Here is a 25,316-nt window from a genome sequence, read left to right as displayed (position 1 = left end):
CTAAGAGATCCCTGTCTTTCGGTGCTTGAACCTCTTTCTTCACTCGTGCCCTTCCCACAGCTGCTCCTTTCAATCTCACTCCCTTCCTTTCTTCCTTCCCTCCACTACCCAGACTATCGGTAGGTTCCCAGCTCCTTTGCTTGTCTACCTCCTGGCGCCTCTTCCCAGGGCTCTGGGTATCTTGCACGGCATGGTTTAACATTTTGTACAGTGTCAAAAAAAATGTGCCCTGGGAAATGGGCTCTTTGTGCCCTTTGGTGTACGGGATGAGAAAAAGAAAACAAACACAACAATTCTTAGATCCAGAGGAGTTGGCTGTGTTAGTCTCTAGTTGCAAAATAGTACAGTAGCACCTTTAAGACTAACCAACTTTATTGTAGCATAAGTTTTCAAGAACCGCAGCTCTCTGACGATGTATCTGACAAAGAGAGCTGCGGTTCTCGAAAGCTTATGCTACAATAAAATTGGTTTGTCTTAAAGGTGCTACTGGACTCTTTACTATTTTACAACAAATCTTGTTTCAGTCTTGAAAGGGACTTCTTCCTGCTTAACCCTTCCCCAGAACTGAGCCGAGGTTCCAGGGTTCATCTCTCTTTTCCAGCAGGCAGCCTTCATTTTCTCACTCCTCCATCTCTTTCTTCTATTTTCTCTTCCCTCCTGCTCTCGCTCTCTTTCTCTATTCATCCTCAGTTTCTCTTCCCTCTTTCTTGTGCTCTTCCCACTTCTAAAAGTTCAGAGGGCAGGTGGCAGACAGTGCTTGTGCACCAGGGAAGACCAGCTTAGAATAAGACCCACTACAGTACAACTGCCAGGCCAAACCACCGGCTTTCCCTGCCCTCTATGAGCTGGACTGCAAACATTCCAACAGCTTTACTTTTAAACACTTGAAATGTTTGACAACATCTTGTGCCAGAAAAGTAGGTTTCTCCTTGCTACAATCAAAATATTTAAACCTGTAAACACAGAAGTTATAAACAATTTTTTACTATAAAGTGCTGATAGCGAACCAAGTGCAAAGTGCTCCCAATAAATACATTCAATTCAGTAAATACATTAATACAAACAGTTAATATACAAATACTCCAATCAGTCAATAAATAATCCAATCAAGAAAGAACAACCAGATACCCAATAAATCTGTCATAAATGGCCAAAAGGCTCACAATAATCATATACATGCCGTGTTAAATCTCATATAGTTCACAAGGTTGCCCTTTATCTATGTGAGAGTCAGTTCTCTGTTTATTATAGCGTCTCCAGTGTCCACAATACACCCCCCACTCCGGTATCAGCTGGCTTAAAGCCCAGAATTCAAAGGAGTGGTCACACCTTCTCTATGGGGAGCTGCATGCGGCTTGCCCGACAAATCGCTAGCCGTATTTGTTTCGCGATGATAGCTTTCTCATGGGGCAACAATATTTCTAATTAGAGAACGTCGCTTACACAGGAAGTATCTGGTCTGCTCTGCGCGGATGCAATGTCCGTAAACGGTGGGCGTTCTGTCTCATATTTATTTATATTTTATTTATGTTATTTATAGTCTACTACCTCACTGAGACTCAAGGTGGATTAAACAGTGTAAATCAATGCAATCAACAACTGAGACATCCAATAAACAATGCAATATTGTATTGTCAAAATCTGAATACTAGCGGAAATCTGATACAGAGCTGAAAAGCAATGCTGAGCCAGAAAACCACCCAATGGACACAACATAATAAACAAATGCCCAACTAATCAGTAAGAGCATGCGTACAGCTACACAGAGTACTCAGCAGTATTGTCTATAGTCCCTATCCCTTTACTGATGCATCTCTGAACCATTTCCTTCCAACACAGTCCTAGTACCCATGTAAAAAAAGCCCTCTTGAATATCTCCGTTTTGCCCAGTTTGTGGAAAGCCGGGAGCCTGGGAGTTGTCCTGACCTCTTCGGACAGGCCATTCCGTAGGGTGGGGGGGGGGCACCAAAGAGAATGCGTGGTTACTGGCAGCTGTGGATTTTGCCCATGTACAGGCCAGGGTGGCACCTTTAGGCGGAGCAATTGAGGAGGGCTGCAGCGCTGCGAGGGAATGAGGCTCAGGTCAGGGAAGCACGAGAGGGTCCTGCCCCTGGGGACAAAGGGGCCGATGAGCGCATCTGTTCCATTCCGATACAGGATAAAAGCTCGTGGAGGAAGCCAGGATGGGGGTGGCACAGGGAGGGCCTCAGTTCAGGAGCCCCGTGGGTGAGGAAGCCAAGCCAGGTCGAGCAGGTTACTGGGGCTGGGAAAGAGGGGGTGGCTCCTGCTGAGAAAGGGTGTGGGGGGGAGCAGCTCCCTTCCCCCTTTGCTGTGGAAAAGCTGCCCCTATGTGACTCATCCAGGCAACCTCTTTTCCTCTGGGCCCAAAGGCTAGGAGGGCTTGTCAGCGGGTGGGATGCAGGGCTGCCAACTCTGGTTTGGGAAATCCATGGAGATTTGGGGGGCAGAGCCTGAGGAGAGCAGCATTTGGGGAGGGGAGGGACCTCAGTGGAGTAGGGGGCCACAGAGCCCACCCTCCAGGGGAACTGCGCACTCTCGCCTGGAGGTTGGCAGCAATGCTGGGAGATATTTGCCCCCCACTTAGGGGCTGGCAACAGGGGAAGAGCTCCCAGATGCACAGACCCGAGGACGCAGCTGTGGGGTCGGTTTATCAAGGCATGGTGGGAGGACGCCCACTCCCCTGTGATGCACAGAAGACCCCCCCTCTCCTGTGGGCCCAGCACCCTGTTTCCAGCAGTGGCTGCTCCAACCGCCCCGAGAAGCTCCCAAGCAGTGCCGGCAGAGCTGCAGGTCGTCCTGGTGCCCAACGTATGCCAGGCAGCTCTGCAGGCAGAAGTGGGCATGGGAGGGGTGCAAAAGCGGGTGGAGGAGCGTGCCCCTCCCAAGGCTTCGGCCAGGGCCCCTCCCTTCCACACAGCAGCCCTGTTCAGCTGCCACAGCGGATGCTTCTACAGCCCCTTCCACAATCTACGCTGGAATTTTGAAGAGGAGCGAGGCTCTTGTTACGTTCAGCCCCACCGAAAGATGCAAGACAAACCCCAGGTGCATCTCGGTGCAGGTCCCTGGTTTCCATTGCTAAGTGAACATGTCAGGGCTCTTTCTTGCAAACAGGGGCATGCATGGTGCGCTCACTGCAACATGTGAACAGGGCTCGAGATGCGTCAGAAAGCCCCTCCCCAGGGACCCCATGTTCTCTGCAGGTGCGCCGCTTCCGTGTACGCGTGTTTATCTTTAGTGCCTGCTGAGCCGGAGTCCCTGGTGGGCCGTGGAGCCCCTGGTGGGCTGCCTGGTGTGAGAGCTGATAAGTCCTTCCGACGGGGGCTGCTGGCGGTGCTTGGGGCTCCCGTGCAGGAGGCAGGAGCGGCTTGGCTGGTGGCGCTCAGCTCCTGCTCTTGCCAGGTAAGAGGCTGGATGGACAAGGGGCCAGAAGCAAGGGAGGACAGGACAGCCGGGCCAGAGAGGGAGCTCAGCAGGGGCTGCCCCTCAGCTTCACAGGGTCTCTGTCGGGAGCGAGAAGCCCAGTCTTTCCTTCCCCCATTCTTGGAGCAGGCGAGGCTCATGCTGGTGCCCCCGCCCCAGCCCACAGACCCACAGACCCAGTGGTGGGGTGAATGGTGAGGGCTGCCAGCACTGGTGGCTTCACCCTCCCAGCCTGGGCAGGGTCCGCCCGTCAATTGCTCCCACTTTCTCCCCGGGTAGTCAGAAGCTTGTGCCTGAGGGATGCAAGGGGCAGGAGATCGAATTCCTCAGCCTCCTTAGCAGATCTCCCCTCTCGCTTGCAGGAACCAAAAACTGAGTTTTTATGTCTACATGACTTTCCCTTTTCTCGCACTGACCCCCTCCCCCCCTCCAAAATCATGCATATTTTTCTCTGCTATTTACGTTTCGGTTATGTGCAAATTTGCTAGAAATGGGATTTCAAACAGCAACCAAGAAACAAAAGAATCAGCCACGAAGTAGCAAAAGTAAAGCAGACCCAAAGAGGCCATGATGGCCCCACGTGCCGGGTGCTGGCAGGCTGCAGAACCCCACAGCCCGTCTCAGTGTTTGGGTCCATGCAGAGACCCGTCCCAGGGTCACTGGCAGGAGCCCCCCCTCCCTCCACTGGGTTTGGATGGGCCCAGCCTGGCCTGTCGGGATGGTGGTGCCCCTCCATGCGCTTCGTTCTTCCTCCAGATGGACCACGGAGCATCTGGGCAGACTGACGTGGGCCACGGCCAAAAGCCACCATTTCCCCAAGAGAGGCCCTTCACAAGCAGGGAGCCTGACACCTCCCCCCCCCCGGTGTGGTAAAGCAGGTGCCTTACGGGGCTTTTTCTTGGGGTGAATAAAGTGGGCCCTGCTTAATAGGATCGCTCCCCTAGTCTGCCATTTGTCTTCCCGAAACGCACCCGTGCTTTCCGTGCTCTTTTGTGCTGGCTGGAGAGGATGGCCGGCCAAGCCCCTGGAAGACCAGAGCTGAGCAGAGATCTCCACCGAGACAGAAGCCCAGGTCTCTTCTGGAGAAGGCCAGCCCTCCTCTCACCACGTAGTCCGGCCTCTTCCTCTAGCAATGCTGGGATTCGCACCCCAATACGAAGCACCTCGGAGGCCGCCTTCTGGAGCCGTCCCGTCCCGAGCACGAGAGCAAACACAAACGGATCACGCTCTCAGGGTAGATGGGGACGGGTTTCAGCCTCAAGCCACAGCCTGGGGTTTTGTGGCAGGAAAACGGAGATTCCAGAGCTGTAAGCCACACCTCGGATGACTGGCGGCCTAGTTTAGGGGTGAGAGGAAGAACAGCCTTGACGTGGCACTCTTTGCCTCCTTCCTTTGCTGCAGGTGAGGAACAGAAAGATTACAGAGCAGAGTTTCTGCCCTGTGGAAAGGGCAGAGTTACCACACTCTAGTCGGAGCCTGGATGTAGGAAAGGGACACCGGCCAGCCCCAAGCCCCTCTTTAGGAGGGGATCTTCTGCCCCGAGAGACAGCCGCTTCCGGGGCCCCTGGACCGCAGAAGGTCCCTCCCAGTAACCCTTCTTGAGGGGCTCCGTGCCAGCCCCTCCAGGCACGGCCTTGGGGGCCCTTTGCACACCAAGCAGGGGCCCTTGACCCACACTGAGCAGCAAATGTCTTCAATCTAGATCTGAAGGTGGTTTCTGAGAGTCACGGGGACAGACGTCTCAGAAGCATATCCGTTCGGAACACCGGTTGGTGCCAAGAACGTCCCTGCTTTCGGATCAGGAACTGAATATACACTTACGAAGGACACATTCTATGGCAAATGTTGAATATCTGAAATGGCATCGAACCCTTTCTGAAGGGGCAGCCACCCCAGGTGAATTCCCCGCTGGAATTTCTCCCCAAATGTCTGATTTCCAAAGTGCCCAGTCTGGTTTCCACCGTGGGACCCATCTCGGATGAATTCTCCATGGGTTTTTTTAGGGTTCTGAATATGGATCCAAGCCCAAGGGGCTTTCAGCAGCAGCGACTCCTGGCCAGTCCCTCCCTTGTTTTCTGTTCAGGAAGTTTGGGGGTAGCCCCATTTGGATTGCTCAAAGCCTGTGAGAAAACCCTTCCTATACCCTCTGTTTCGCATTCCTACATTTAACAATGACCATGTAAAGGCCTCGAAAAGCACAGCAAGCACTGCAAATTCATTTCCATTTCACATCAAAGGTTATAATTGTTTGTGCCCACAACTTTTATTTCTGGCCTTGGGCATGTTCCTTCCTGTGAGATGTTATTAAACGGTTGGCGCCGTGCAGAATGTTTTGATTACAGTGACCTTTCATGGTGAGACCTGTCATTCCATCGTATTTATTTTATTATGTTTATATCCTCTCCCCGTGAATGGGCTCAGGGCAGTGCCCAACAATAAAATACAAGAGTGACAAAATTAACAGCATAAAATACCAAAAATCAAGGACAATAATCTAAAACATCAGGCGTCAACAGATACAAAAGTCTATGATTACAAAAGCTACACTGAGGAAATCGTGTAACTTTGATTTATTTGAAGAACTGGCAGTTCATAGGGCTGTAAGAGATCCTCTGTGCTGTAAACAATATTGTCTTGTGTTGCCGGAAAGGTGTAAATGCAGATGCTGACAGGTTGTTGCTATGCACCCTGTAGTAATAGGGTGTGCATCAGGATTATGTGAGAACTTCTCATAATAAACCTTTTCCGCTTCAAAGATCACCAAGTGTGAAGCCTTGATTTATTATTCGGACAAAGAGAGAAGGGGGACCTCAAAATTGGCAAGCAGAGGTAAGAAAACTTCCCCCCAATGTTTTCTCTGTTTGCATAGAAGGTGCATGACTGCACAGACATTTAAATCGTTCCAAAAAAGGGGATTGTACCATTTGCTTCTATATTAATAGACAGTATTAATATCTTGCCTTTCTCCAGAGTTTCCACATAGGCGAATAAAATGCCAGCAGCCAAAAAGTACAATAAAATATATCAGTAACGATGATAGAGACAGCCACAGTACAACAACCATAAACGTGCTCATTTGCCCCCTACACAATTTCCCAGGACCCCCCAGCCATCAGCGTCAAGAGAGGCTCTTTGGAAGACGACCGATTTGCAAACCCTCCTGTGGGTGCCCTTGGAGTCTCCTCTAGCAAGTCTTTCCAAAAACAGGTCCACTGATTGCCCTAGAATGGGCACTTCCATGAAGGTACTTTCAGGTAGGTAGCCGCGTTGGTCTGCAGTAGAGCAGCAGGACTGGAGTCCAGTAGCACCTTAAGAGACGTCCCTGTACCTGAAGAAGGGAGCTCTGACTGTCGAAAGCTTATTCCCTTGAAAAATCTTGTTGGTCTCTGTGGTGCCGCTGGACTCAAATCCTAGAAGGGACAGAGGAGGGATGAGCTGGCTGAGTGAGGAGGAGCGCAGCTGGCACGGGGAGGGGGGGGGGGACACAGCCAGACTCTTTGGGGGCTACGCCCCCCCCTGCATCAGTGTGCCTATGGGGTAGTGTACCTTGAAAAAACCAACAAAAAGCCTGATGTGCTCATATGAATGGTTGTATCAAGAAGTCCATTGTTGTGCGGGATGGACAAAGGCACTAGTGTGCATGACAGAGCATTGCGCATGAAGAAATTGGTTATGCAGTCACAGGAACGTTTATCTTAAAGATAACGGGTTGTTTGGTTTGTGCCGTGTGTCAATGCACAGAAGTTGCCTGATGATGGAGACAGAAGAAAAGGTAGCTAAAGGTGAGCTGAAGGAGCTGAATTGGGGGACTCCGAAGTTCTCTTGCATCCAGCTTCAATGCAGACGGAAAGTCTTATGAGGAGAGGTCCAGAGGAGTTAGTCGTGTTAGTCTGTAGTCGCAAGATAGTAAAGAATCTAGTAGCACCTTTAAGACTAACTAACTTTATTGTAGCATAAGCTTTTGAGAACCACAGCTCTCTTTGTCAGATGCAACTTTATTGTCGCATAAGCTTTCAAGAACCACAGCTCTCTTTGTCAGATGCAACTTTATTGTCGCATAAGCCACATAAGCTTTCGAGAACCACAGCTCTCTTCGTCAGATGCAACTTTCTTGTCGCATAAGCTTTCGAGAACCACAGTTCTCTTCGTCAGACAAAGAGAGCTATGGTTCTCGAAAGCTTATGCGACAAGAAAGTTGGTTAGTCTTAAAGGTGCTCCTGGACTCTTTGCTATCTTATGAGAGTGACTCCCTGGAGTCCAAAGGAACTGACTGGGGGAATTTGTCCGTCTCTAAGACAAACAGCCGCCCCCTGCCCCCTTTGGCCTGATAGGTAGGCAGAGGGGGAGCAGCTTCCAGCTAAGAAGCACCAGGAGCTGGTGGGGTGGCAGAATTTCGTACTCGTAGCTTTTCCCTCTAGAATTTGTTATCCTGTCTCCTTTCTCATAAGGAGTCTCATAGGTCCTCGTTGCCTTTCATACATCTAAACAAGTGAGCTGCGACTCGCAAAGGCTCATATTGAAATGAATGTAGGTAAAGACACCACCGGGCTTTTGTTTTTACTGCCCTCGATTTCTCCAGCCTTAGGGCCGGGTGCTTCTGTGCTCGCAGTGGTCTTCCGCCATTCAGACGCTTCCCCTTCTTCTCTTTCTTTTCAGCTTCCTCGTCCACTGGGTGATTCTGTGCCCCTCCTTTGCTTGGTCTTTTTGGGTGACATTTTTGGAGTGTGCTGTTTGCATCCTTCTCCCTTCCACCCCACCCACGTCATGGCTCAGCCCTGAAGTTTGCAGAGGCACCCTCCGGCTGATGGAAGAAGCCAACCTCACCCGCTTCCAGCCTGCTTCCTTCCACCTCACTGGCTTCCCAGGCCTGGAGCCTTTCCACGCTTGGATCTCCATCCCTTTCTGCGCGTTGTACTTCACCTCCATTCTGGGGAACTGCACCATCCTCCTCATTGTTGCGCAGGACCGGCGCCTGCACGAGCCCATGTATTTTTTCCTGTGCATGCTGTCCTTGAATGACTTGGGGGTCTCCCTCTCCACCCTTCCCACCGTGCTGGCCATCTTCTGCTTTGGCCTCAGGGACGTGGCCTTTGATGCTTGCCTGGCTCAGATGTTCTTCATCCATTCTTTCTCCTTCATGGAATCCGGGATCCTGCTGGCCATGTCTTTTGATCGCTTTGTGGCCATCTGCAAACCCCTCCGCTACTCGTCTACATTAACCAACCCTCGGATCGCAAGGATCGGCCTGGCCATCGTCCTGAAGAGCACCGTCATGCTCTTCCCCTTCCCGTTCCTCATCAAGCGCCTGCCCATCTGCCAGTCCAACGTCCTCTCCCACGCATACTGCCTCCACCCAGACATGATGCGGCTGGCCTGCGCAGACATCACGGTCAACAACATCTATGGATTCTTCGTGGTTCTCTTCACCTACGGCCTGGACTCCACGTTCATCATTGTGTCCTACATCCTGATCCTCAAGGCCGTCTTGAACATTGCATCCCGGGAGCAGCGCCGGAAGGCCCTCAACACCTGCGTCTCCCACATTTGCGCTGTCTTGACCTTCTACGTCCCCATCATTGCTGTCTCTATGCTGCACAGGTTTGGAAAAAATGCCCCTCACGTTGTACACATCATGATGTCCAACGTTTACCTTTTCGTCCCTCCGTTGCTGAACCCCATCATTTACAGTGTCAAGACCAAGGAGATCCGTAAGGGAATCCTTAGGATTTTGGCATGAGTAGGAACACCACTTGTGCTCGAGGGCAGTGGCCGAAGGCTTCCTCAGCCCCGCCCCCTCCTTCTGCTTCCAGGAGCAGAGTCCATTTTGCCCGTACTCTGAGTTCACAGAGCACCAGTAACATTTGTGGACAGCTGATTTAAAAGGAAATTTTGCATGTAGTTGAAATCTAGGAAAATATCAGATGCAGGCATTCTCAAATATTGCTTCAGGATACTTTTTAAAAACTCCTTAAACTCTTCAGTCTGAAGCTACTTTTCAGCCAGTGTGGTGTAGCTGATAGAGTGTCAGACTATGAACGGAGAGACCCAGGTTCGAATCCTTGCTTGACCACGGAAGCTCACCTGGGGACACTGGGCCAGTCACACTCTTAGCCTAACCTACCTCAGAAGGTTTTCGTAAGGACAAAATGGAGGGGAAGAGACCAGTGTAAGCCTTTTTGGTTCCCCATTGGGAACCAAAAATGAAGCAAAGTAAAAACTGAAAATGGTCCCTTCTAATACATTTATATGTTGAAATGTTCTGAAGGTCCCCTGCCATTTTCTTTTGTAAACAGTATATAAATCTTGGAATGTAGAGGGGAGGGGCACAGAATATTAATTTAAATTTCAGAACGCAAATAAACGTGAGGATAATTTGCTTAAGGATTCTCTCGCCCCCATCCTAATTCATTTTCATTTCATTGCGGCACCCAGCATGGAAGCCATCTTCGGAGATGAAGAGTAACTTGGAGACTCAAGTGGACTTTGCCCCCCATGGTGGTGGCCAAGGGAGTTCTCTGCCTTTTGGGGATGAAGCGCCTCTTCGTCGTTTAGGCTGTTAGGGTGGGGATACATGTTACAAAGTGCCTGGGGACGGTCAAGTGCACCTCATTTCAGGTGTGCCCCCTCCAACTTCCCATGCACTTGCTCGCACAGGCACACTTTCATTTGCTGTGTGTGAATACATGCACCCGTTCAATATCTTTGCTTTGCTTTCTTTGCTTGCCCTGTAGTTAATATTTGACAAGGAACTTCTCTGTTTACAACTGTCAAATTCCCAGTTTCCCCCACCTCCTGCATCCATTCATTGACGTGCAAATCTTGACACTTTCTCACACCTTAAAGAAATGCAGATTGGCAGGTCAGAGGAGCCTGAAGTCTTAAAGGTGCTACTGGACTCTTTTTGATTTTGCTACCACAGACTAACACGGCTAACTCCTCTGCATCCCTGAGAGTTTTTGCTGTGAAAACAGAGCTGAATCGGCGCTCTGCCCTCTCGACTCGCTTGCAAATGCAATCACGTAAAGGGAGCTCTGGCGAAAGCGGCATGCACGTATGTCGAGCAAGTGACAGCCTGCACGTGAATTGAGGACCACACCTGAAATCATAGAATCATAGAAGAGTTGGAAGGGGCCATACAGACCATCTAGTCCAACCCCCTGCCCAGTGCAGGATCAGCCTAAAGCATCTCTGACAAGTATTCATCCAGCCTCTTCTTGAAAACTGCCAGTGAGGGGGAGCTCACCACCTCCCTAGGCAGCTGATTCCACTTGAGCTTTATTCCCCATTAGAAAATCTTTTCCAACCCTAAGAACGATTCCATCCATTTGGTGTAGTGGTTAAGAGCAGCAGGATTCTAATCTGGAGAGCCGGGTTTGATTCCCCACTCCTCCGCTTGAAGCCAGCTGGGTGACCTTGGGGCAGTCCCGACTCTCTCAGGGCGCTCTCAGCCCCACCCACCTCACAGGGTGATTGTTGTCGTAAAGATAATAATAGCATACTTTGTAAACCGCTCTGTGTGGGTGTTAAGTTGTCCTGAAGGGCAGTATATAAATTAAATGTTGTTGTTCTTATTATTGCAGTGACTGAGGACATGTGATGCCCAAGGGACGGGCAAACAGGGCCCCTGCAGCCATTTCCGCTATGGAAAATGGTGTGGGAGGGAAGGTGGAGGGTCCCCCCCCCAGCACTTGGAGCTTCACTCAGCAACCCCATGGATTTTCAAAGCGAGTCCCCCAGTTTTTCCTTTTGACTGTGAGCCAAGTTGGGGGATGCCCGACCCAGCTGGCGCCGCCTGCATCGTTTAGACGAGCTCTCGGTCTGCCTTCCACTGCCCGCCCCACTGCCTGGGTGAACACAGAGGCTGCTCTGGTCAGCAGAGGGGCTGCCAGCCGCGCTTTTGGCCTCAGCGGACTTGTCCCTCTGTGCTGTGTGGGAAGTGAAGGACGATGCCGCGGATCTGGGCACAGGCGCCACTGCTGTAGGGTGTCCAGCAACAAGGAGGGGTCGGATCATGTTTTAAGATTATGCTAACTTCAAATATTCAATATCTGATAGTTAATGTTATTTTTTATTTCAAGCTAACCTGTTTATATAGTTCACTAAATATCTGTTGATCTAATGACAAGTTTTATTGCAACAGAGGGAGAAAATATTCTTGAGTGTTACGACGAATATGATGTATACCTGAATTTTTTAATCTTAAATGTTATATGTTTATTACATTTTGGACAGTCCTTGTAATGTGTATTTCAGATTCCTTTTCTAAATCTTTACCCCCTTTCCCTTTTTTTCTTTCTGTACCCCTATTCTGTTTTACTAAATAATAAAGGGGAACAAATCAATAGACAGACCCATATACTATTATACTGACATGCCAATTGCCCATAGAAAAACTTACAAAGCCCCATGATGGTATGTGTGTGTTGTGTGTGTTGTGTGACTGCCATGGTGACACATACAGGGGAAATGGCTGCTGTGTGGGTGAGACAAGAAAATCTAGACTTTCCCGCCCACATAGCAGCCAGCCTGACTTTGCTGCCATCTTTCAAAAAATATGGCAGCAAAGCTGGTTTGGAAACGATCGTTGAAAAATCAAGGGAAACGGGGGTGGTGCAGAGAAGCAGAGAGAAAAATCCCAACAGCTTCAACCCCAGGGCACATCACTCGTGCGGGAGTGGCCTGAGCGGAGTTTGAACTGGTTTGGTGCCAACTCCCTCCCCTAGCCTTCGTTTACTTCATTTAGAAAATAGGTATGCCACCGGTCCAGAACCTGTTGGTTCAATGCTTTGGTTTAGTTTCTTACATAAATTGATTTGTTGGGTGCTTTGGAGATTTAATTGAAAAGTGGGATCTAAAGTGATGCAAGTGATGCAAGTGATGCAAGAACCCAAATGCCCTTTCAACAGCCACTCTGTGGACATCAACATGCCGGCATTTTGCCATCGACACAGTGTGAGTGGGAGGTGCAAAGAGCCAGTTTGGTGTCGTGGTTTTTAAGAGCGGCAGGACTCTCATCTGGAGAGCCAGGTTCGATTCCCCCCTCCTCCTCCGCTTGAAGCCAGCTGGGAGACCTTGGGGCAGTCACAGCTCTCTCGGATCTCTCCCAGCCCCACCCACCTCACAGGGTGTTTTGTTGTGGGGATAATAATAACGCACTTTGTAAACCGCTCTGAGTGGGCCTTAAGTTGTCCAGAAGCGCGGTATATAAATCAAATGTTATTAAAGACGCAACTGCCAGACAGCCACAGCCGAGCACAATTCCTTGGCTAGTGTTCACAGCAAAGCTATAGAAACATTTCTCCAATCCACATGCAAATTATACGAACAGGCAGGAAAGACCCAACTGTCCTGTGAAGCGCTCTGTTCCCTAACAGAACTGCGGCGTTTTGTCCCCGAGTGCGCCCCCCCCCTCACTTTTAACCCCCTGGGTCAGAGTAAGCACGGCAAGCTAATTTGCCTTTGCGAGCGCATGGCTGCTCCCAGGGGCCACATGTTGTGCCTCCCGTGAGGGGGTGCTGTGGTACAAATGCCATCTCTCAGAAAGCCTGGACTCGCACCCCAGCATTGTGCATGAGGAAGCACCTTCAGCAGCTGTGAGGGAGGGGGCTGAGCAGAGAGAAGCCGCAGGTAAGACCAGAATGGATTTCCAAAGAGAGACACTCAGGGCCAAGCTACAAGTCATCCGTCACTTGTAGCTTGGCTCTTATTGAATGCTGCTGAGGCAAAGGGACAGAGGGGCATAGGGAACCATTCCATGGCTTTAGAAAGTCATTTTACCTGAACGCCTCTCTTTCTTGATCTGTTGCAAGTAGTTTTTACGTGCAACACACACCAATTATTGTTACACAAGAAGAGAACTTGGTGCCCAACATAACGCATTCCAAAAAAGCCTGTCTCTGTGTGAAGTAGAGAACTACAAAATAGAAAAGGGATCTGTAAGCCTCCATTACCAGTTACTATTGCTTTGGAGATCATTGGCAAGCCATTAATTTGTCCTGAATAAAACCGTCCCAGGGCTTCAAAAGGCCCCTCTTTTTTCCTTAAGTTCTGTTCTTGTTTTCTGTTGTGCCGTGACTTTAAACCTTGGATCTGCTAAAATACTGTGCATTAGTTCCTGTAGGGGCTACCTTGGATGCACTGATTGAGAGAAAGGAAAGGAAACTGTGTTTTCTGTCTCAAAGGCCTCACTGACCAGCACAAGAGGAAGAGGAGGAGAGTGCCCTCAAGTTACAGCTGGTGGGGTTTTCATGGCCAGAGACTGAGAGAGGTGGCTGGCCATTGCCTGCCCCTGCAGCCCCGGTCTTCATTGGAGGTCTCCCATCCAATTACTAACCAAAGCTGACCCTGCTTAGCTTCTGAGATCTGACGAGGTCCGGCTCTCCTGGGCTCTCCAGTTCAGAGCAATAACCACAAGAGCCAACCCCAAAAAGTACAGTCAGCCACAGCATGATAAAAACACCCAGAGTGCCCTCAGGGAGCGAAATGCTGTGATGCGGCCCAGGATCGCCGGGCAAGCTTCCCTGGCCGAGAGGGGACGTGAAGCCGCTCGTTCCAGGCTCTAGTCTACGCCGCCGCTCCACCTGCAGGGCTAGACAGACACGGCACCTGGTTGTAATGTTAATCGGGGGTATTTCTGCACATGCAGAAGCTGGACAGGAGAATGTTTCTCTTCACGGGTTCGCTCAGAAACCAGAGCTTTGCCTCGCCCACCTTCCTCATGACAGGCATCCCAGGCCTGGAAGGCAGAAGCACCTGGCTGGCCATCCTTTTCTGCTCCGTGTACGCGGCTGCCATCTTGGGAAACAGCATCGTCATTCTTGTGGTTGCCATGGCACCTAGCCTCCACAAGCCCATGTACCTTTTCCTCTCCATGCTGGCTGGGAGTGAGCTGGGGGTGTCCCTCTCCACCCTCCCCACCGTGCTGAGCGTCTTCCTGTTTGATGCCAGAGAGATTGGGATGGACGCCTGCCTCGCCCAGATGTTCTTCATCCACTGCTTCTCCATCATGGACTCGGGAGTCCTCTGGGCCATGGCCTTGGACCACTTCGTAGCCATCTACAACCCCCTCCAGTACGGCACCATCCTGACCAACTCCAGGATCGCCAAGATAGGCTTTGGTATTGCCATGAGGAGTTTCATTCTAATGACGCCCTTACCCTTTCTTCTAAAAAGGCTGCCGTTTTGCAGAGTCAACGTTCTCCCTCACCCCTACTGTTTACATTCCAATTTAATTTGGTTTCCTTGTGCTGACACCACAGTCAACAGCCGTTGCGGGATGTTTATTGTACTCTCTACTTTTGGGCTCGATTCCCTATTTATTGTCCTGTCCTATGTAATGATAGTCAAGACGGTGCTGGGCATTGCCTCCAAGGAAGGCCGCCTGCAAGCCCTGAACACCTGCGTCTCCCACATCTGCGCAGTGCTGGTGTATTACGTCCCCATGATCGGCGTGGCCATGGCGCACCGCTTCAGCAAACATGCGTCTCCCCTCCTGTACTCTGTCATGGCCAACCTGTACCTCCTGGTGCCCCCGGTGGTCAACCCCATCGTCTACAGCATCAAGACCAAAGAGATCCGCATGGCCCTCAGCAGGTCTTTCTTTCGTAAGAGGTTCTTCTGACCTGGAATGGCAAAGACGTCTGCGAAACCAGGGACTCCGCGGTTTTTCAGCAGCAATAATGTGAGTTCTCATTTGTCTGGAAAGTCTTTGCAGTAATTTCCCCTGTTCTATACCTTCCTTGTAATGGTCTAATTATATTATTATAGAAAAGAGCAAGAGTCCGGTAGCACCTATAAGACTAACAAACTTTGTGGTAGGTTATGTGCTTTTGTGCGTCACAGCTCACTTCTTCATATCTGAGGCTAGATGGCCACCTGACGGCAATGCTGATTCTGTGGACCCAGCCAGTTCATGAGAGGGAGGGCAGGAAGGGTTGCATCAGTGCTTCTTAGTTCTCATGGCCTCTTCTTACATGCGCAGAGTAAGGCCGATCACAACCTTGGGGTCAGTTAGCAATTTTCCCCCAGGCCAGTTTGGCTACAGATCCTGACGGTGTCTTGCCATCTTCTGGGCATGGAGTAAGGGGCACTGGGTGTGTGCGTGTGGGGGAGGAGGGGTATTTGTGAATGTCCTGCAGTGTGTAGGGGATTGACTAGATGACCCTAGATGTCCCTTCCAACCCTAGGATTCTATGAGTCTATGGCTCAGAACAGCTCCTACCCTGCCATAAATTTTGTTAGTCTTATAGATGCTCCTGCTCTTTTCTACTGCTGCAGACAGACTAACACGGCTGCCCATCTTGATCTATATTATTATAGATCTTGCAACAGAGGTGATAGGACTGTGGAGGAAGAAGAGCATTCATCAGGAAGCAGATATTTCCAGCACTGTTGCCTCCATCTTGCACTAAGGGTCTCTTTCATTTCCCTTATTCCTCTGCTTCCCCCTACAGCTGCCACCCGCCCCCCCCCCCGCCTGCTGCTTCTCGCCTCCTAGAGCCGGCTGTCAGACCGCCTGAGGAAGACCAATATGGTGGTATGATACTGATGTAAGCATTTGCAGTAAGTTGATGGAGCTTTTATAATGTGTATTATTTATTTTGGATTGTGCAGCATTGCACTGTATTTTTAAAATTGTGTTGCTGTATAATAGATTTGAATGATATGCCTGTGAAGAAGTGATATCACGAAACGGGATGGCGGAGGCCACCTAATGTGATCAGACTCCCCCTTCAGAGTTTGCCCGTGGCCACTTCCACAACCTGTAGATCTGTTAATGTTCCTACGTTACAAGCTCCACTGCCGAGTGGCTCTCCACACCTTAACAACAACAACATTCAATTTATATACTGCCCTTCAGTATGATATTATTATTATCCCCACACAGAGGCATAGCATGGGGAGGACCAGGGGGGCGGCCTCCCCAGGTGCAAAATTTTGAGGGTGCGCCATGTCCACGCCCCCCCCAGGAGCATCCCCGCTCACCTCCCCACCTCTTCGCTGCCACCACCAACACAGAAGTGACATCATCGCACAGGGCCCTGAGCACGCGCGCGAAGTGCGGCGGTGGGGGGGGGGGCGAAGGCACCACCTCCTGCCCCAGGCAGCACTAAGGCATGCTACGCCGCTGTCCTCACAACAAAACACCCTGTGAGGTGGGCGGGGCTGAGAGAGCTCCGAGAGAGCTGTGACTGACCCAAGGTCACCCAGCTGCCTTCAAGCGGAGGAGAGGGGAATCAAACCCGGCTCTCCAGATTAGAGTCCTGCTGCTCTTAACCACTGCACCAAACTGGCTTTCCAGTGGCTTGGCTGCACCCTTGCCTCTTCCCAGCTCCTGACCCTGCTGGTGCTGGCCCAGAACTCGCCAGAACTCGGCGACCAGCCCAAGTCATGGTGTCTCCCTTGTCTCTGCAAAACCACTGGCCAGGTAAGGGGAATGGGGCAGTCTCCGCACTGTCTTGAAGTAACCTCATTAATTTAGTTTCCTAGTCCGCTTTTCTCTCTGGCAGAGAGACAAAATGGCTTCCACTGTTCTCCTCTCTGCCATTCTATCCTCACAAGAACTTTGTGAGGTAAGTTTTTAAAAAAATCTTAGAATTTTATTTGAAAGAAAAATACAAATAGCTATAGAAAGTGCATAGAAACTTATAAAAGCAAAACACTAAATCTGAACTACAACAGAAAAACATATTCAGAACATGTGGCAATACAAGTAACTTATGGAATGTTTCTCCTCTCCCTCTCCTTAATTACTTATATCTAAAATTTCATATCAATAATCTTTAATCAGTCATCTATTTAATATTTTTATACTTAACATGTTTAAGGTCTCTATTTTATAGTTAATCTATTTCCATATTAACTGCTCTTAATTTTTCTTAACTTCGAGCTACGTAAACAAAGAAACCTCCATTTTTTCTGGAATTCTGATATTGGTCTGTTATGCTCATAAGAAGTTAATTTAGTCTTCGATGCATATTTGTTAAGGTGGGTTTGGCAGAGGGTGTGTGATGTCATCGCTGCCATTTTATTTGATCTCTTGTGTCACTGTGGCTGAATCCACATTACCTCGGCGCGTCCCGGCGTTTCACTAAATGTTTGCTAAACACTCGGAAGTATAGCGTCTTTCTAGCGCAATTCAGAAATCGCGCTTGAAAGACACTATACTTCCGGGTGTTTAGCGAACATTTAGTGCAACACCGGAATGCACTGAGGTAATGTGGATTCAGCCTATATCTAAAATTGAACCGGGAACTCTGCTTTGTTTTAAAAGATCAACGTTCCCCACATTCTGTCACCACCACCACCAATCTGAAAGGGTGCCTACTCTTCTTGAGTCCTTTCAAAAGGAAGAATTTCCAGCGATCGTCGCCATTCTGTCTTTTTTCCACATCAGATTGTAGTGGTAGAGATCACAGACCACCTCAAATAACATCACAAAAGGATATTGGCGTGGCATATTATGAGTCTCATCTTTTCTTCCCAGAGAAATTGGGATGCTGGTCCTAGACTTCAGAACCTCTTACATTAGCACAGCAACTTTGCATCTTTGGTGAAATATTATTTAGGCCTCCTAAATCAAAAGCTGCTGAACTTTCTCGCTGCATATTAAATTCTGCTATATCCTCTCCTACTCCGAATTAAGCAAAGGTGCCCAATGGAAAAAGAGGCATGCATGAAGTGCCCATATTAAGCAGCCTAATTTACATTCCACATAAACTCTAAAGGTATAAAGGGAACCCCAAAAGAACCGTCCTGTGTCTATTTGGATTGAATTGCTCTTTGTACTTGCTGTATCATCAGCCTTGATTCTTGTCCTTTGGAACCAAGTTACACTGTTTGGGCCTTTTGGAGCACTCCTGTTCTACACCAGTTTGGTGTAGTGGTTAAGAGCATGGGACTCTAATCTGGAGAACTGGGTTTGATTCCCCACTCCTCCGCTTGAAGCCAGCTGGGTGACCTTGGCTCCGTCACAGCTCTCTCAGAGCTCTCTCAGCCCCACCCACCTCACAGGGTGATTGTTGTGGGGTAATAATAACACTTTGTAAACCGCTCTGAGTGGGTGTTAAGTTGTCCTGAAGGGCGGTATATAAATCGAATGTTATTATTATTATTATTTTTGACTAAGTCTCATGTTAGATTTTAGAGGCTGAAAGTGGCATTTACATCTGCCTGGTGAATGGGAAACGCTAGTGTAGATTGGTCTTCTTGTTGCTCTGTGTTAGCTGTAGTGTGGTTTTTGTTACTGCCTTCATTGTTATTCCTGTATATGTTTATCTTGAATTAGCCAGTTTGGTGTAGTGTTTAAGAGAGCGAGACTAATCTGGAGAGCCGGGTCTGATTCCCCACTCCTGCACTTGAGGCCAGCTGGGTGACCTTGGCTCAGTCACAGCTCTCTCAGAGCTCTCTCAGCCTCACTCACCTCACAGGGTGTCTGTTGTGGGGATAATAATAACACTCTTTTTAAACCTCTCTGAGTGTGTGTTAAGTTGTCCTGAAGGGCGGTATATAAATCAAATGTTATTATTATTAAACATTTTTATACTAGAAGCTCCTGAGTTGTCGAAGTGATTATTTTGAAGGTGGTCAGATGATGTTGATTCCCCATTAGAAAGCTGCAGCTTGGCAAAGGGGCTCCTCTGAGGGGCAAACGTGGGTAGCCATTCAGATAAGAAGTGTGTGGCTGTCCCAAGGTTACCCAACAAGCTTCCATGGGGAGGCAGGAAAGGTTGCATCGGCGCTTAGTTCTTGCGGCCCCTCCTTACATGCCCAGGGTAATGCAGATCGCCACTTAGGGGTCAGGAAGCTATTTTCCCCAAGGCCAGTTTGGCCAGGGATCCTGGAGGTGTTTTTCCATCTTCTGGGCATGGAGCGGGGGGGGGGGGGCACTGGGGGTGGGGGGAAGTGTTTGTGAATTTCCTGCATTGTGCAGGGGGTTGGACTAGATGACCCTGGAGGCCCCTTCCAACCCTATGATTCTATGATTCATGGCAGAGTGAGAATTTGGACCAGACTGTCCCCAGATATTAGTCTGACACTGCAAGCAGGACAGTACACTGGATCAATCCCACCGCTTCCATGATGGCTTTCCTGCTGATGGGATCCACCCATTCCTCTCCAGCTGCCCTTTAGCATTCTCCCCCCCCCCCCTCCAGTTTTGCATCTCCCACTTTCTGGTGGATGTTTCCGTCACCTCAATATGTCCCAGACAAAACTCCTGATCTCCATTCCAAGCTTTCCTTTCCTCTCCACAGAATCCACGCCCCCCCCCCCCCGGAGGAAATAAACCCTGTAGAGAAATGCCTTCCAACCTATAGATCACATTCGTATTCCAGAAAAGAGTCCAGTGGCACCTTTAAGACTAATCAATTTTACTGTAGCATAAGCTTTCGAGAACCACAGCTCTCTTCGTCAGATGCATCGTCTTTCATTCATAGGGTCGCCGTAGGTCAGAGGCGATTTGACAGCTCTACAGCTGACATTTCTTCCAGGGGAACTGGTCGCTGTAGTCTGGAGGTCAGTTGTATTTCTCGGAGAACTCCAGCCCCCACCTTGAATTTGTTATCCCTACCCTAAGCTGGCCTAACACCTGTCTTAATGTGTTTTAACCTGCCTTGATTTAAAAGAGCTCATAGTGATGCTTGTGGTTGTGCCTACTTTATTTTACCTTCAGAACAACCCTGCGAGGTAGGTTAAGCGAAGAGACAATGGCTGGCCAAAGTTAGCTTCATGGCAGAGCAGGGACATGGACCCAAATTTCTCAAACCTCGGCCCAGGATATTATCAACTACACCATACTTGCTCTCATTGAAAAGAAGTTGATAGGAAGCGCTGAATGCTTGGATTATGTGCACTGACAACAAAGAGCCAGCTCTCTCATGAAGCAGGAACAATCCCCACCTGAGAGAACAGGTGCCTTTAGCCCCAAATGCCTTCCCCTGCTGGCAGTCCCCCCCCCCACCACCACACACAGACCAGAGGAAGCAAAGGGAGCTAACTGGCCTGGTCTAAGTCCACGACGGGGTCCCTGTGGCCGCCTGGAGCTCTTCCCATGAGGGTGTGCGATGGTACAAATGCCACTTCCTGGAAAGCCCAGCCCGGGCACCCCGGGCCTTCTGCATGAAGGAGCACCTTCAGCTGTGGTGAGGGAGGGAGGTGGTTTTTTTTTTTTAAATAAACCTAAGCTGAAGATAGTGATAGAAGTCTTGGATTCCATAATATCAGCCACTCTGCCAAAAGATCGGACTCCTCCTTACCTCTGGAACAGATCTTTATCACAATCCATTTGACAAATTCCACTTGAAAAACCTTTGCAACAGAAATCTTCCTTGTGAGTTTACTGGGAGGAAAATCAGAGCCCCTTATATGTTCAGATCTTGGGTTACATAGGAAATGACACCATGAAAAATTCTGCCCACGTCAGACATTTTTAGCACCAAATAATTGCTATATATTTGCTATATATGATGACTCCCATGCGTGTCCTTTTGACATGGACAGTCATAAAAGGACATTTATTTATTTATTTATTTACTTACTTACTTAGGTTATTTATAGACTTCCCTTCTCACTGATCAGACGCAAGGCAGTTTCAAGGTCTTACTCCATCTTTGACAGGAATGGTGTTTCTCTACAAGTTTCTCTACTCCCAAATCCCCACCCCCTTGAGGTAACGGTCAGCTAAGGTCAAGCAAAAGACCCCCAGTGGGGAAGAGCAAAGCTGATGCAGGAAAAGTCTCGAGGTCCCTGGCAAGCCCCTCCTCCCAGGCTCAGGCGAGAGGAGTGTAGGAGAGCGTGCAGATAAGGGCAGGGACAGCCCCTCCCTTGCGTACTTTCACATCACAGACACAAAACAGCCTCAGCCTTTAGTTATACCCCGAGCATCAGAGCACAAACAAGCATTGCGCAGGGTGTTGTTGGGTAGGACAGGTGAACACACCTGACATCCCATTGGTTTCATTGGGATTTGACCGGCGTAGCACTCCTTAGGATTACACTGTAGTTCTATTAAACAACATAGGAACTATCTAGGAGGGTCATCCTTATAGCGACCGACAGCGCATAAAGCCTATAGTCCCTCTCCCTTTACTCGTGCATCTCTCAGAAACCACTTCCTTTCCGTCCTGCCCTCCTACTGGAGTAAAAACCCCTCTTGAGTAATTCAGTTTTCAGTTGGACATAGTTTGCACGCAGCAGGGCTTTTTCTGTGGTCACACCTGTGCTGTGCTTGTCTCAAGGGTGCCAGGGCCATACACCGGCACTTCCAGACGTGGTCCCTCTTGGAGATAACGTGAAACTGGAAGGCCTCGGGTTTGCCCCTGTGACATTTGTCTGATCCGCTAAGAACAGATTGAAGCCCTTCACAGAAACCCAATAACAACAGCCTCCATCACTCTCATGCTGGTTGTTACACGGGGCCAAAGAGCCAATGCCTATTTCATGCTAACTGAGATGTTTCTGAATATACAGGTGATAAATAGGAGAATGTTTGCTTCGTCATGGGACTCTTCAGAAACCAGAGCGTCGACCCTCCCACCTTCCTCATGACGGGCATCCCAGGCCTGGAAGGCAAAGGCCTCTGGCTCGCCATCCTTTTCTGTTCCGTGTACGCGGCTGCCATCTTGGGAAACAGCATCGTCATTCTTGTGGTTGCCATGGCACCTAGCCTCCACAAGCCCATGTACCTTTTCCTCTCCATGCTGGCTGGGAGTGAGCTGGGGGTGTCCCTCTCCACCCTCCCCACCGTGCTGAGCGTCTTCCTGTTTGATGCCAGGGAGATTGGGATGGACGCCTGCCTCGCCCAGATGTTCTTCATCCACTGCTTCTCCATCATGGACTCGGGAGTCCTCTGGGCCATGGCCTTGGACCGCTTTGTAGCCATCTACAACCCCCTCCAGTACGGCACCATCTTGACAAACTCCAGAGTCGCTCGCCATGATAGGTCTGGGGATCGCCACAAGGAGCATCATTGTTATAGCCCCGTTGCCCGTTCTGCTGAGGAGGCTGCCATTTTGCAGAGCCAACCCACTGGCCCGTGCCTTTTGTTTGCACCCAGATTTAATTGGGCTCCCTTGTGCTGACACCACAGTCAACAGCCGTTGTGGTTTGTTTGTTGTAGTCTCTACTTTTGGGCTCGATTCCCTCTTTATCTTCCTGTCTTACATTCTGATAGTCAAGACGGTGCTGGGCCTTGCCTCCAAGGAAGGGCGTCTCAAAGCCCTGAACACATGCGTCTCCCACATCAGTGCAGTGGTCATATATTATGCTCCAATAATTGGCTTGTCCATGGTACACCGATTCGGCAAACATGCTTCTCGTCTTCTTCACTCGCTCATGGCCAACATCTGCTACCTGGTTCCTCCGGTACTGAACCCCATTATCTATAGCATGAAGACCAAGGAGATCCGCAAAGGCCTCAGCAGGTTTTTCTCTTAATTTTTTTTTAATGTGGAATAACAAAGACTTTAGTGAAATAATCCTAGACCCCTCTGGTGTTTTAGGGGTGTGACCGTTTGGTTGCCAGTATATGTATTTAAGGGCTGTGTGCCTTGCTTGTTCTATATGCTGCCTTACGCCAGGCCTCGCTATTCCAGAGGAAGAAGAAGGGCTGCCATAAAGCAAGACAGTCCAGAAACATGGGCCAGGCTTGTTGCTGGAGGCCTTCTTCACTCACCTTTCGACGCCTGCTCCCTCCCCTCTTCTCTCTCACCCTTTGGCTCCATCTCCCAGCGCTTGGTGCTTGCCCCGGCGCCTGCTCCTGCCTCTTGAATCTGCCTTCTCCTGAGTCATCATCACGGCCTCCTCTGATCGGCAGCAGCACTCCAAGATCTCCCACGGAGGTCTTTAACCCGATCCTTTGGAAGTGGGGATTGAACCTGGGCAGGAGCAGATCCACTCTGAAACTACTGGAGCTTAAGCTGGAGGGGCCCTGAGGCGACCTTTTTTTAAGGAGCGGATTTTTCAACAAAATTGATGGAGTTTTTTAAAGTGTTTGTTACTAAAATAAGGCTATTTTAGTGACCGAATCATAAGCCAATGGGTTGAAGTACTTAATATTGACTTTAGAATATGCTCCGATACCCATTTCATATGACCCCAAAATGTCCCTGTAATTGGTCAAATTTCAGAATTTTCTCGGGGGCTTCCACCCAGCCGCCCAGCTGTTGCCCTATTTTTGCTGGTTGAGAAGGGCCCCCCGTAACAGTTCAGGCTTCAGGGTCCCAAAAACTATAGGCCCGCCCCTGAACCTGGGACCTTCTGCATGCAAAGCAGAGGCTCCACCGCGGAGCCCACCCCAAAGGTCTCTCCGTCAGCTCCTCTCTGCCCCTGTGGGAACCCGGTTTCTGTCCTCTGCTCTCTCATCCTCAATAATCTCCTCCCTTGTAGGTGCAGCATTCTCTTATTCCGTCTTTGTCCTCCTCCTTCTTTCTCCTGCTTTTGATAAGGTTTCTCTCTCGGGTGACGTCCACCTGGGCTTTCCCCAACTGCAGCAGATGCCGCCCAAGCCTTTTGCTGTCTGAAACTAGCCTTCCTATGGTTCCCCCCTGCTTTCTCTGTGCTGTCTCAAATCACCTTGGCTCCAGGGTTTCCTGCTACAGCTACCCAGCCCAAACATGTTTGCCTTCCGTGTGGAAGATACGCTGCTCTTCATTTTTTTACAAGGAAGGGAGCCACTAGCCCTTTTCGTGGCTGAGCTACCCTGATCCCTCTCTAGCTCTTCACAGAATGGAGACTTACAATGCTTGGAAGTTGAAACCTGGGAATTCATAGAACATAATATGTAGACTGTTATAATGGTCTAGCTATTTCCCCCCTGAAAAGGTCTTAATGGTGTGAGTGTGTGTGTGTGTGGGGGGGCAGCTAAGGAGGAATGGGGCCGGGAACCTAAAGGGAATCGTTAACAACAACAACAACGATTTATATACCGCCCTTCAGGACAACTTAATGCCGACTCAGAGCGGTTTACAAAGTATGCCATTATTATCCCCACAACAACAATCACCCTGTGAGGTGGGTGGGGCTGAGAGAGCTCTGGAAGAGCTGTGACTGACCCAAGGTCACCCAGCTGGCTTCAAGTGGAGGAGTGGGGAATCAAACGTGGCTCTCCAGATGAGAGTCCCGCTGTTCTTCACCACGACACCAAACTGGCTCTCCCAGTTGCCCCCACTCCCTTGCTCCCATCATTTCCCAGGATTCCGTCACTCCATCCTCTCCCGACTTTCATTTATTTACAGAATGCTGCGGCTAGGACGTTGACTGGAGTGGGTTGCATGGACCGTGTCCCTCCAGTCTTGTTCCATCTACAAGGCTGAGGGCCTTGGGGATGTTTAGTTTGGAGAAGAGGAGGTTGAGGGGGGGACATGATTGCGCTCTTTAAATATTTGAAAGACTCTCATTTGGAGGTGGGCAAGGAGCTGTTCCAGTTGACAGCAGAGGGTAGGACGCGAAGCAACGGGCTTAAATTACATGCACAAAGATACCGGCTGGATATTAGGAAAAACTTTTCCACGGTCAGAGTAGTTCAAAAGTGGAATCAGCTGCCTAGGGAGGTGGTGAGCTCCCCTTCACTGGCAGTTTTCAAGAAGAGGCTGGATGAATACTTGTCAGGGATGCTTTAGGCTGATCCTGCACTGGGCAGGGGGTTGGACTAGGTCGTCTGTATGGCCCCTTCCACCTCTATGATTCTGTGATTCTATGATTCTATGATTCTACAACGGCTTCCAATTTGCTTCCGGGCCCAATTCAAAGTGCTGGTGTTGACCTCTAAAGCCCTATATGGCTTGGGACCAGCATACCTCAAGGACCACCTTGTCCCGTATGAACCTCCGGTCCATCCCAACCATCTCTGGAGGCTTTGCTTTGAGGGCCCCACCATC

General features: G+C 49.7%; 2 protein-coding genes and 1 pseudogene across 2 annotated transcripts; all 3 read left to right on the top strand.

Moving 5' to 3' along the window:
* The first annotated feature begins 8,245 nt into the window (after positions 1–8,245).
* LOC129325882 (olfactory receptor 51I1-like) lies at positions 8,246–9,178 on the top strand. The gene has a single exon (XM_054973845.1). It carries the CDS (start codon positions 8,246–8,248, stop codon positions 9,176–9,178), a length of 933 nt encoding a protein of 310 aa, XP_054829820.1.
* Positions 9,179–14,080: 4,902 nt separating this feature from the next.
* Positions 14,081–15,061, top strand: LOC129326416 (olfactory receptor 51I2-like). Its single transcript, XM_054974575.1, has one exon. The coding sequence runs from the start codon at positions 14,081–14,083 to the stop codon at positions 15,059–15,061; it is 981 nt and encodes a 326-aa protein (XP_054830550.1).
* A 6,877-nt stretch (positions 15,062–21,938) lies between these two features.
* On the top strand, positions 21,939–22,875 carry LOC129326415 (olfactory receptor 51I2-like; annotated as a pseudogene).
* Positions 22,876–25,316: the final 2,441 nt, after the last annotated feature.

This window comes from Eublepharis macularius, chromosome 3, assembly GCF_028583425.1.
Source record: "Eublepharis macularius isolate TG4126 chromosome 3, MPM_Emac_v1.0, whole genome shotgun sequence".
NCBI classification, from domain to species: Eukaryota; Metazoa; Chordata; class Lepidosauria; order Squamata; family Eublepharidae; genus Eublepharis; species Eublepharis macularius.
The sequence above is the reverse complement of the archived record's forward strand: the minus strand, read 5'-3'. Positions and strand labels throughout refer to the sequence as shown.

Excerpts from the sequence above, each read along its gene's own strand:
- LOC129325882 (XM_054973845.1), top strand. The coding sequence starts at position 8,246 with ATGGAAGAAGCCAACCTCACCCGCTTCCAGCCTGCTTCCTTCCACCTC.
- LOC129326416 (XM_054974575.1), top strand. The coding sequence starts at position 14,081 with ATGCAGAAGCTGGACAGGAGAATGTTTCTCTTCACGGGTTCGCTCAGA.